The sequence below is a fragment of the Agelaius phoeniceus genome, chromosome 3 (genome assembly GCF_051311805.1).
Source record: "Agelaius phoeniceus isolate bAgePho1 chromosome 3, bAgePho1.hap1, whole genome shotgun sequence".
Lineage (NCBI taxonomy): Eukaryota > Metazoa > Chordata > Aves > Passeriformes > Icteridae > Agelaius > Agelaius phoeniceus.
Genome location: NC_135267.1, coordinates 1045001 through 1057805, shown reverse-complemented (window position 1 = coordinate 1057805; position 12805 = coordinate 1045001). Strand labels below are relative to the sequence as shown.

Genomic DNA, 12805 nt, shown 5'->3' with positions numbered 1-12805 from the left:
TATCCGTCTCCTCCGGGTTCCCAGGGAAAGACGTCCATACAGAAGAGCAGCTACGAGCCCCTCTGGAACGAGCAAATCATCTTCACGGAGATGTTTCCCCCGCTGTGCAAGCGGATCAAGATCCAGATCCGGGACTCGGACAAGGTCAACGACGTGGCCATCGGGACCCACTTCATCGACCTGAGGAAGGTCTCCAACGAGGGGGACAAAGGTAACGTTGAGGTGGGGGCGGCATAAAAGCTGCAGGGGCATTCCTTTGGCAGAGCTCCCGAAGTTGTCCAGGTTCGTTCACGCCCCTGGAATTCCTGGGTGCTCATCAGGAGGGACCTTGATGTCCTGAAATGTGAGAGGTTCCTGGGCCAACGCCCTGAAAACCAGGATTCGTCACAAACCTTCAGCCAATGCCTGGAAGCAAAGACACCCCAGAACAATTTGCTCTTCCAAAAATTTCCGTGGATGGATGAGCGTTTGTGGGCAAAGATGGGAAACCAGCCGTGGGACTGGAAAGGGACTAATGGGGCGTGGTGTCACCTGGCACATTCCTCCTTCCTCAAACCTCAAAATGGGAAATTGCCAAAGACCTGCCCAGTTCCCACCACTGCTTTGCCTGCAAATTTCCCCACAAAAAACGTCAGGAGGCTCAGGGGGGACCCTGTGGCTCTGCACAAGTCCCTGTCAGGAGGGGACAGGCAGGGGGTGTGGTGGTGCTCACAGGGGTCCCAGGATGAGGGAAGAGACGAGGATCTGACTCCGTATTTCAGAAGGCTTGATTTATTATTTTATCATATATATTATATTAAAACTACGTTAAAACTATACTCAAAGAATAGAAGAAAAGATTTAATCAGAAGGCCAGCTAAGAAAAGAAGGAATAGAATGAATTACAAAAGCTTGTGTCTGACTGAGAGTCTGAGCCAGCTGTGCTGTGATTGGCCATTAATTAGAAACAACCACATGAGGCCAATCACAGATCCACCTGTTGCATTCCACAGCAGCAGATAATAATTGTTTACATTTTGTTCTTGAGGCCTCTCAGCTTCTCAGGAGAAAAATCCCAGCAAAAATATTTTTCAGAAAATATCACGGCTGACATTTTGAAGGGCAACTTACAAAGACACGGTGGGGTCGGGCTCTGCTCCCAGGGAACAGGGACAGGACAAGGAGAAATGGCCTCAGGCTGGGCCAGGGCAGGCTCAGGGTGGATATCTGGAAAATTCCTTCCTGGAAATGGCTGTTGATCCCTGAAACGGGTGGAGTTTCCATCCCTGGAGGGATTTAAAAGCCATTTGGATGCAGCAACCTCCATTTGGGGGACATGGGTTAGTGGAGGCCTTGGCAGTGCTGGGATCGGGTGGAAAAACTGCCAGAAAAATCTCCTGCAAATGCACTTGGCAGGAGATTGAGGTGAAAGACTTAAATCCTTCCACTCACTCTGGTTGGACACCAGGAGGAATTTCCCCATGGAAAGGGGGCTCAGGCCTTGGCAGGGGCTGCCCAGGGAGGTTTGGGGTGCCCATCCCTGGAGGCGTCCAAGGAATTCCTGGATGTGGCATTCAGTGCCCTGGGCTGGGGACAAGGTGGGGATCAGGCACAGGCTGCACTCGAGGGTCTGGGAGCTCTTTCCCAACCCAAATCATCCTGGGATTCCCTGAAAACTGTCCCCATGGATGGCGGCAGCCACGCTTCCATGGACACACAAGAACACGTCTGTGTCACCACAGAGCGACCAGGAAAGTGACGCCACCCACGGGCACCAAGACGCTCCCTTTTCCCTCTCCATCCCCTTCCCACCTGCCCCTTCCACCCCCGCAGGTTTCCTGCCCACCTTCGGCCCCGCCTGGGTGAACATGTACGGCTCCACGCGGAACTACACCCTCATGGACGAGCACCAGGAGCTCAACGAGGGCCTGGGCGAGGGCGTCTCCTTCCGCGCCCGGCTCCTGCTGGGCCTGGCCGTGGAGATCCTGGACACCACCAACCCTGAGATCAACAGCTCCACTGAGGTGCAGGTGGAGCAGGCCACGGCGGTGGCTGATGTAAGTTCCCCCCTGTGACCCCACAGCATCCAGGGGGCAGTTTGGGGTCTTGGGAATATGGGATTGTTACCTTTGGTCTCATAAATCGAGGATTTTCCTGGATCAGGAATGGTGTGGCCAGCAGGAGCAGGGAGGTCACTGTGCCCCTGTGCTCAGCACTGCTGAGGGCACACCTCGAGTGCTGGGTCCAGCTCTGGGCCCTCAGGTTGGGAAGGACGTTCCCAAGAGATCCCTGAGATCCTTGAATGTTTCCAGAGGGGGAAACGAGGCTGGAGAGGGGCTGGGAGCACAAACCCTGTGAGGAAGCCCTGAGGGAGCTGAGGGTGCCATGGAGAGAAGGAGACTCAGGGGTGCCCCCATCGCCCCCCACACCCCCTGAAAGGTGCCTGTGCTCAGCTGGGGCTGGGCTCTTTCTCCAGCAGCACTGGCACAACCAGAGCACACAGCCTCGAGCTGCACCAAGGGCAATTTAGGCTGGATATCAGGAAAAAGTTCTGTACAGAAAGGGTGATAAAGTTCTGGAATGTTCTGCCCGGGGAGGTGGTGGAGTCCCCATGCCTGGGTGTGTTTAACAAAGCCTGGATGTGGCACTGGGGGCCAGGGCTGAGTTGAGCTGTTGGGGATGGGTTGGACTCGATGGTCTTGGAGGTCTCTTCCAACCTGGTCATTCTGGGAATTCTGGGAATTTTGGGAATTTGGGGAATTTGGGGAATTCCTGGGAACTGGGGAGGTGGTGCAGTCCCCATGCCTGGGTGTGTTTAACAAAGCCTGGCTGTGGCACTGGGTGCCAGGGTTGAGTTGAGGTGTTTGGGGTGGGTTGGACTCAATGATCTTTAAGGTCTCTTCCAACCTGGGCATTCTGTGAATTCTGGGAATTTTGGGATTTCCAGAATCCCAGAGTTCCTGAATTCCCCGGGGATTGGGGAGGTGGTGCAGTCACCATCCCTGGATGTGTTTAGGAGAAGCCTGGGTGTGGCACTGGGTGCCAGAGTTGAGTTGAGCTGTTGGGGCTGGGTTGAACTCAATAATCTTGAAGGTCTCTTCCAACCCAGTGATTCTGTGAATTCTGTGAATTCTGTGAATTTTGTGATTTCAAGTGTTGTCCCAGCTGTTCTGGATCTCACAGAGCAACGGAAGCAAACCTTGCAGGATTCCAGGTTTTAGGATCATTCCAGGTTTTAGGATCATTCCAGGTTTTAGGATCATTTATGAGACCAGTGCTCACCTCCCTTAGGAGCATTGGGACGTCGTTTGTCACTGGCACAGCTTTCCCAGAGGAGCTATGGCTGATCCATCCCTGGAAGTGTCCCAGGCCAGGGTGGACAGGGCTTGGAGCACCCTGGCATAGAGGAAGGTGTCCCAGCCTATTGAACTGGATGATCTTTAAGGTCCCTTCCCATCCAAACCATTCCAGTTTCCATCATCTCCTCAACGCAGAGATGTTTCTCCAAGTGGGAATTACTCATGGACAGTGACTCATCCCCTAATTCCAATTATCCCACTCTTATTCTGATGGGTTTCAATTGGAAAACAAGGTTTCAATCAGAAACCAAGAAACCAACCTCCTTTATTTCCCAGCCACAGGCAATGAAACCACCTGGAAACAGAACCATTCCAATTCCACAGGGGCACCCAGGCACCTGGATTCGGGTGGTTTGATCAGTTTAGCGAACCCAGGCTTGTATTCCTGAATATCCCTGAGAGCCCCTCCTGGGGCAAGGGGCGATGGATCCCAACACAGCTCAAAGTTATCTTTAATTAGAAATATTAAAATTAAATCTTTAATTAAGCACTCTTTACAACAAGCCAAGAGATGGGAGGCAAAACCCTCCCGGTGCCTTTGGAAATGGCATCCCAAGGGATGGACCTGTCTCTCCCTCCGGCCCCGGCCCTCAGCCCTGGGATCTCTTTTCTCCTGCAGAACTGCAGCGGGAAGATGGAGGAATTCTTCCTCTTCGGAGCCTTCCTGGAGGCCACCATGATCGACAGGAAGATTGGGGACAAACCCATTAACTTCGAGGTCACCATAGGTTGGTTGGTTGGTTGGTTGGTTGGTTGGTTTTTGGGGAGTTGTGATGGTGGTGGAAATCAGAACCCAAACTTTGGGGTGGGGTTTATTCCTGATTTCCCATTCCAGCCCCTGCTAGAGCAGGTTTAGGGAGCAGGGAATGGCTCCTCCAGGGGCATGAGGGATGTGGGATCCCATTTTGTGCCTGCTGGGCTCTGCCCAGTGAGGCTGATCCCTCTCTCCCATCCTGGTTTCATGCTCTGCAGATGCCAGGGAATTCCCAGGGGATCGAGAGGGGGCAGGAGCAGGGCACGGACACCTCTCCCTAATTTCCAGCGCCTGGATGTGACTCCAGGAAGTCAATCTCCAACATTCTCTGTGATTCCAGCAGAGAAAACTTTTGCCAGCCCGAATGCAATCCCAGAGCTGGGAGTTATAACCCTGGGAATCGATTCCATATTTTTTTGTTTGTTTTCCTTTTTGAGGTAACTATGGCAACCAGGTGGATGGCTCCAGCAAACCCCTCCTGAGGAGGAAGAAAGAGGGAGGGGATGGGGACGAGGAGGAGTCAGAGCTGCTCCAGAATTCCAGTGATGATGAAGTTGGCGAGGATGGGGAGCTGGTTTCCGTTTCTTCATCCCAGCCCATGAAGCCGCTGGTCACGGACAGGTCAGTGTGTCCACCTGGGCATTGGTCAGTGTGTCCACCTGGGCACTTGGTCAGTGTGTCCACCTGGGCTCTGGTCAGTGTGTCCACCTGGGCACGGACAGGTCAGTGTGTCCACCTGGGCATTGGTCAGTGTGTCCACCTGGTCACGGACAGGTCAGTGTGTCCACCTGGGCATTGGTCAGTGTGTCCACCTGGGCATTGGTCAGTGTGTCCACCTGAGCATGGACAGGTCAGTTTGTCCACCTGGGCATCCACAAGTCAGTGTGTCCACCTGGATTTATGTGGTCAGTGTGTCCACCTTGGCACTGGTCAGTGTGTCCCTGTGGATTTGTGTGGTCAGTGTGTCCCCCTGGGCACAGATGGGTCAGTGTGTCCACCTTGTGTGGCACCTTGGGACTGTCCTGGTTCAGGGACATGGGTCAGTGGTGGCCTCAGCAGTGTTGAGATCCCAAATGGAAAAACTGCTGGAAACAATCTGCAAATGCATCCTACAAATGCAGGAAATTGGGATAAAAAGGCTCAAATCCTCTGCCCGGTGAGATGTGCCCAGGGAGGTCTGGATTTGCACAGCAAGAAACATAATTGGATTTAAGATCATGAGATTCACTTAAAGTGGATTTTAATCAACTTTTAGCAGCAGATTGGTGCTAATTGAATTCACTGTCTGATTTAATCAATTGGAAAAAAAATATCCAGTGAAGATAGGTGTTTCCCTGGAATTCCTTCCCTTGTTTCCATCAAAATCCAGCACAGATCTCCCTGGAATTCCTTCTCTTGTTTCCCTGAATATCCAGCATGGAAAAATCCCCCTGAAATTCCCTCCTTCGCTTTAATCAATATCCAGCACAGATAAATCCCCCTGGAATTCCCTCCCTGTTTCCATAAACATCCAGCACTGAAAAATCCCCCTGGAATTCCCTCCCTGTTTCAATCAATGTCCAGCACAGTTAAATCCCCTGGAATTCCGTCCCTTTCATGTTTCCCTGAATATCTATCACAGAAAAGTCTCCCTGGGGTTCCCTCCCTTGTTTCCATGAATATCCAGCACAGACAAATCCCCCTGGAATTCCCTCCTTTGTTTCCATCAATATCCAACACAGATAAATCCACTGGAATTCCTTCCCTTGCTTTTATCAATATCCAGCACAGATAAATTCCCTTGGAATTCCCTCCTCTGTTCCTCACCTCCTTCTCCAGCTGAATCCCAAGGGGAGATAAGGAGTTCCGATATTCTGGGGCCTCTCTCACCCTGTTTATCCAAAACATCTCCATCCTCTGGGAGCTGGGAAATTCAGCGATGGGGCTCTGCTGACATCTCCTGGTGGGAACTCCCGGGAAGAGCTGGAGCTGGATTTGACTCCTGGTGATCCCAGGGGCAGCAGGGCTCCCCTTTCCAGGTGCAGCAGAGCAGGGTTCCCTTTCCAGGAGCAGCACAGCAGGAGTCCCCTTTCCAGGAGGAGCAGGGCCGGTTCCCCTTTCCAGGTGCAGCAGGATTCCTTTTCCAGGTGCAGCAGGGTTCCCCTTTCCAGGAGCAGCAGAGCAGGGCTCCCTTTCCAGGTGCACCAGGATTCCCTTTCCAGGTGCAGCAGGGTTCCCCTTCCAGGAGGAGCAGGATTCCTTTTCCAGGTGCAGCAGGGCAGGATTCCCCCTTCCAGGAGCAGCAGGATTCCCCTCTCCCAGGTACAGCACCGCAGGATTCCCCTTTCCAGATGCAGCAGAACAGGATTCCCCTTTCCAGGTGCAGCAGGGCAGGACTCCCTTTCCAGGTGCACCAGGATTCCCCTTTCCAGGAGCACCAGGATTCCCTTTCCAGGAGCACCAGGAGGATTCCCCTATCCAGGTGCAGCAGGGTTCCCTTTCCAGGAGGAGCAGGATTCCCCTTTCCAGGTACAGCAGAGCAGGATTCCCTATCCAGGTGCAGCAGGGCCGGTTCCCCTTTCCAGGTGCACCAGGATTCCCCTTTCCAGGTGCAGCAGTGTTCCCCTTTCCAGCAGGATTCCCCTTTCCAGGTGCAGCAGGGCAGGGTTCCCCTTTCCAGGAGCAGCAGAGCAGGACTCCCTTTCCAGGTGCAGCAGGATTCCTTTTCCAGGTGCAGCAGGGTTCCCCTTCCAGGAGGAGCAGGATTCCTTTTCCAGGTGCAGCAGGGCAGGATTCCCCCTTCCAGAAGCAGCAGGATTCCCCTCTCCCAGGTACAGCAGAGCACGATTCCCCTTTCCAGGTGCAGCAGAACAGGATTCCCCTTTCCAGGTGCAGCAGGGCAGGACTCCCTTTCCAGGAGCACCAGGATTCCCCTTTCCAGGAGCACCAGGATTCCCTTTCCAGGAGCACCAGGAGGATTCCCCTTTCCAGGAGCACCAGGATTCCCTTTCCAGGAGGAGCAGGATTCCTTTTCCAGGTGCACCAGGACTCCCCTTTCCAGGTGCAGCAGGGCAGGATTCCCCTTTCCAGGTGCAGCAGGGCAGGATTCCCCCTTCCAGGAGCAGCAGGATTCCCCTTTCCCAGGTACAGCACAGCAGGATTCCCCTTTCCCAGGAGCAGCAGAGCAGGACTCCCTTTCCAGGTGCACCAGGATTCCCCTTTCCAGGAGCACCAGGAGGATTCCCCTATCCAGGTGCAGCAGGATTCCCCTTTCCAGGTGCACCGAGCAGGATTCCCCCTTCCAGGTGCAGCAGAGCAGGGTTCCCTTTTCCAGGTGCAATGGGATTCCCCCTTCCAGGAGCAGCAGAACTGGATTCCTCTTTCCCAGGTGCAGCACAGCAGGATTCCCCTTTCCAGGTGCAGCACAGCAGGATTCCCCTTTCCAGGTGCAATGCGATTCCCCTTTCCAGGTGCTGGATCCTGGCTCACAGCCAGTGTTCCCAAAGTGTGGATTACCCTTCCTTTGGCTGTTCCAAGGACGGGTTGGGCAGGGCTTGGAGCAACTGGGAGGTTCCAGAATCCCAGGATGGTTTGGGTGGGAAGGGATCGTAAAGATCATCCCAGTTCCTGACACATCCCACTGTCCCAGTATTACCCGGCTGGGTAATAATTAGCATAGACTCCATGACTGCAGATTAATCTTTATTAAGAAACTCACTGCTTTTATGGACAGCTGTGATACAGCTGGACTTGATTGGTCCTTTAATTAAAACACCATTGCCATTGCCTAATTAAGAAACCATCCTTTGGTAAACAAATCTCCATAACACATTCCACGTGTTCACAAACACCAGGTGCAGCAGGTTAAGATAAGGATTGTTTCTCGTTCTTTTCTCTGATCTTCTCACAGACTTTTCCCAGAACAATGCCTGGGAGAGTTGTCTCTTGCTCTCTGTGGCCAGAGAACTGCTGCCACATCCCAGATTGCTCCAAACCCCATCCAACCAGCTTTGGACTCTCCCAGGATGGATGGGGCAGGTGGAGCAGGATTCCCCTTCCTCCCAGGATGGATGGGTGCAATTCCCTGGGCACTGCACCCATCCACCCTGGGCCTGGAATTGGGAAGGGCCTCGGGAAAAATGGAGCCTCCGTTCCATTAATCTTTATTAGAAAACCCGTTTCTTTTATAGACAATGATGATGCACCCAGGTGATCCCAGGTGATTCCTAGTCCAAACCTGGACCTGGTTGGTCCTTCAATCTAAACACCATCACCATTGGCTCATTAAGAAACCATCCTTTGGTAAACGAATCTCCATAACATATTCCATGTGTTCACAAACACCAGGTGCAGCAGGTTAAGATAAGGATTGTTTCTCATTCTTTTCTCTGATCTTCTCACAGACTTTTCCCAGAACAATGCCTGGGAAAGTCATCTCTTGCTCTCTGTGGCCAGAGAGCTGCTGCCACATCCCAGATTGCTCCAACCCCATCCAACCCAGCCTTGGACACTCCCAGGATGGATGGGGCAGGTGGAGCAGGATTCCCCTTCCTCCCAGGATGGATGGGTGCAATTCCCTGGGCACGGCACCCATCCACCCTGGGCCTGGAATTGGGAATGGCCTCGGGAAAAACGGAGCCTCTGTTCCATTAATCTTTATTAAGAAATTTGTTGTTTTTATAGACAGTTACGATACACCCAGGTGATTCCTAGTCCAAACCTGGACCTGATTGGTCATTCAATCTAAACACCATCACCACTGGCTAATTAAGAAACCATCCTTTGGTAAACGAATCTCCATAACATATTCCATGTGTTCACAAACACCAGGTGCAGCAGGTTAAGATAAGGATTGTTTCTCGTTCTTTTCTCTGATCTTCTCGCAGCCTTTTCACAGAACCGTGCCTGGGAGAGTTGTCTGTTGCTCTCTGTGGCCAGAGAGCTGCTGCCACATCCCAGATTGCTCCAAACCCCATCCAGCCCAGCCTTGGACTCTCCCAGGATGGATGGAGCAGCCTCTGGGCACTGCACCCATTCCTCCTGGGCCTGGAATTGGGGATGGCCTCGGGAAAAACAGAGCCTCCATTCCATTAATCTTTTTTACGAAACTCATTGCTTTTATAGACAATGATGATGCACCCAGGTGATCCCAGGTGATTCCTAGTCCAAACCTGGACCTGATTGGTCCTTCAATCTAAACACCATCACCATTGGCTAATTAAGAAACCATCCTTTGGTAAACGAATCTCCACATGTTCACAAACACCAGGTGCAGCAGGTTAAGATAAGGATTGTTTCTCATTCTTTCCTCTGATCTTCTCACAGACTTTTCCCAGGACAATTGCTGGGAGAGTCGTCTGTTGCTCTCTGTGGCCAGAGAGCTGCTGCCACGTCCCAGATTGCTCCAAACCCCGTCCAGCCCAGCCTTGGACACTCCCAGGATGGATGGGGCAGGTGGAGCAGGATTCCCCTTCCTCCCAGGATGGATGGGTGCAATTCCCTGGGCACTGCACCCATCCACCCTGGGCCTGGCTTTGGGAATGGCCTCGGGAAAAACAGAGCCTCTGCTCTCCAGGATGCAGCTGAGGCCGCCTCCTTCCCACTCTTGATCCCCCATATCCCTCCTCCCACCACGGCATTGCCTCCTGGGAGAGGGGTGGGATGGGGGCTGCTCCAGGCCAGGATTGTCACCCTCACAGAGCGTCTCTCCTGCCTCTTTTTGCAGGAATTACTTCCACCTGCCCTACCTGGAGAAGAAGCCCTGCATCTACATCCGGAGCTGGTGGCAGGACCAGCGGCGCCGGCTCTACAACGCCAACATCATGGACAAGATCGCGGACAAGCTGGTCAGGGGTGGACAGGGGTGGACAGGGAGGGGTGGAGGGACAGGGGGACACTGCTGGGACATGGGGCTGGCACCAGGAACAGCCACAGCTGGGGGAAAAGCAAAGCAGGGATGGAGAGTGCCTGAAAAGGGGAACATTCCCAGCGAGGAATCGCCAAAATTCCAGCAGCTCCTTGAGAATTCAGAGGGTCAGATCCAGGTGTCCCCACAAAAGGGGACAGGGGTGAGGAGGCTGTGTCACCTGGGCTGGAGGGGTGAAGCCCTCATGTGACAGGGCCAGAGAAGGGAAAGCTCCACAGAGAGCTCAGAGCCCCTTCCAGAGCCCAAAGGAGCTCCAGGAGAGCTGGAGAAGGAGTGGGGACAAACCTGGAGGGACAGGAGAAAGGGGAATGGGAAAAAATTGGGAAAGGGGAGATTTGGGAGGGATATTGGGATGGAATTCTTCCCTGTGAGGGTGGGGAGGCCAGGCGGCTCCCAGCCCAGATGGTCCCAGGTGATCCCCAGGTGATTCCCAGCCCAGGTGATCCCAGGTGGTTCCCAGCCCACCCTGGTGATCCCAGGTGATTCCCAGGTTGTTCCAAGCCCAGATAATCCCAGATGATCCCAGCCCACCTAGGCGACCCCAGATGATCCCCAGGTGATTCCCAGCCCACGCAGAAGATCCCAGGTGATCCCAGGTGATTCCCAGCCCACCCAGGTGTTCCCAGCCCAGCCCAGATGATCCCAGGTGATTTCCAGCCTAGATCTGATGATTCCCAGGTGATCCCATGTGATGCCCAGGTGATGCTCATTCCAGGTGATCCCAGGTGATGCCAGCCCACCCAGGTGATCCCAGGTGATCCCAGGTAGTTCCCAGACTAGGTGATCCCAGGTGTTCCCCTGGTGATTCCCAGCCCAGCCCAGCCCAGATGATCCTAGGTGATCCCAGGTGATTTCCAGCCCAGGTGATCCCAGGTGATTCCCCAGTGCACCCAGGTGATCCCCAGGTGATCCCAGGTGATTCCCAGCCCACCCAGGTGATCCCCAAGTGATCCCAGGCGGTTCCCAGCCCACCCAGGTGATCCCAGGCGGTTCCCAGCCCACCCAGGTGATCCCAAGTGATCCCAGGCGGTTCCCAGCCCACCCAGGTGATCCCCAGGTGATCCCAGGCCGTTCCCAGCGCCCCGTCCCTCACGCTGTCCCCGTTGGTGCCGCAGGAGGAGGGCCTCAACGACGTGCAGGAGATGATCAAGACGGAGAAGCCGCACCCGGAGCGCCGGCTCCGAGGGGTCCTGGAGGAGCTCAGCAGCGGCTGCCTGTGAGTGACACGTGGGAAGGGCGGCCCTGTCCAGGTCCCTGCTCCCAGGGGAATGTCACCTCACTGTGCCCTGTCCTGGGGATGGTGGGACAACGTTCCACAACACTGGCACCGTGCCGGATCTTTGGGTGCTTCCATCTTGCACCCCAAACACCCCAAAGCAGGGGGGGACACCTCAGTCCTGCGGCCCCCACAGGCTGGTGGCCTGAAAGGTGCCTGTGCTCAGCTGGGGCTGGGCTCTTTCTCCAGCAGCACTGGCACAACCAGAGCACACAGCCTCGAGCTGCACCAAGGGCAATTTAGGCTGGATATCAGGAAAAAGTTCTGTACAGAAAGGGTGAGAAAGTTCTGGAATGTTCTGCCCAGGGAGGTGGTGGAGTCCCCATGGCTGGGTGTGTTTAACAAGGCCTGGATGTGGCACTGGGGGCCAGGGCTGAGTTGAGGAATTAGGGCATGGGTTGGACTCGATGGTCTTGGAGGTCTCTTCCAACCTGGTCATTCTGGGAATTTTGGGAATTCCGGGAATTTTGTGAATTCTGGGAATTCCCAGAGACCGGGGAGGTGGTGCAGTCATCATCCCTGGGTGTGTTTAGGAGAACCCTGGCTGTGGCACTGGGTGCCATGGTCTGGCTGAGGTGTTGGGGATGGGTTGGACTCGATGGTCTTGGAGGTCTCTTCCAACATTGTGAATTCTGTGAGTTCTGTGAATTCTGTGAATTTTGGGAATTCCCGGGGACCTGGGAAGTGGTGGAGTCACCATCCCTTGATGTGTTCAGGAGAACCCTGGATGTGGCACTGGCTGCCAGGCTTGAGTTGAGCTGTTGGGGCTGGGTGGGACTCGATGATCTTGAAGGTCTCTTCCAACCCAGTGATTCTGTGAATTCTGGGAATTTTGGGATTCATTGGGAAGGTGGTGGAGTCACCATCCCTCGATGTGTTTAGGAGAAGCCTGGACACCAGGGTTTGGTTAAGGTCTTGGGGCTGGGTTGGACTCGATGATCTTGGAGGTCTCTTCCAAACTTGTGGTTCTGTGAATTTTGGGAATTCTGGGTGGCACCTGGTGACACCTGATGACACCGACTGCAAGGACACCGACTGTCCCTTCCTGATCCAAGGTGCGAACCGGCCTCTCATCCACAATTTTGTTGGAGATTGGCGGGAATTTGAGCATTTTCCAGGGACGTGGTCAGGCTGGTGGGGTGGGAAAGGAACCCTGGGAAGGATTCCCACGGGAATTCCCTTTTCCTGCAGGCGCTTCCTGACCTTGGCTGACAAGGACCAGCACCACTCGTCCCGCACCAGGCTGGACCGGGAGAGGCTCAAATCCTGCATGAGGGAGCTGGTGAGCGGGATCCGACCCCTAAAGGGGCTCCAAGAGAGCTGGGAGGGACTGGGGACACGGCATGGAGGGACAGGAGCCAGGGAATGGCTCCCACTGCCAGAAGGATATTGGGAATTAGGAATTGTTCCCTGGGAGAGTGTCAGGCCCTGGTATGGGTTGTTCAGAGAAGTTTTGGGAAGAGTGGAGGATGATTCCTGAGAAGGGGCAGGAATTTGGTCCATAGACATGTTGGTTTCCAGTGCCTGCGTGT

At 54.3% G+C, this 12805-nt stretch overlaps 1 protein-coding gene across 5 annotated transcripts in view; it reads left to right on the top strand.

The window, feature by feature from the left end:
• OTOF (otoferlin) overlaps window positions 1-12805 on the top strand; it is a 118749-nt gene that overhangs the window by 62671 nt on the left and 43273 nt on the right. For 4 of the 5 annotated variants that reach the window (XM_077176419.1, XM_077176418.1, XM_077176416.1 and 1 more), the window contains 7 exons: window positions 25-211; window positions 1813-2036; window positions 3958-4066; window positions 4530-4713; window positions 9797-9917; window positions 11113-11213; window positions 12465-12555. In XM_077176419.1, coding sequence (XP_077032534.1) covers window positions 25-211; window positions 1813-2036; window positions 3958-4066; window positions 4530-4713; window positions 9797-9917; window positions 11113-11213; window positions 12465-12555 — 1017 coding nt within the window. Of the gene's footprint in view, window positions 1-24; window positions 212-1812; window positions 2037-3957; window positions 4067-4529; window positions 4714-4857; window positions 4867-9796; window positions 9918-11112; window positions 11214-12464; window positions 12556-12805 lie in introns of those variants that run through there. The other variant, XM_077176420.1, reaches the window with a different exon arrangement.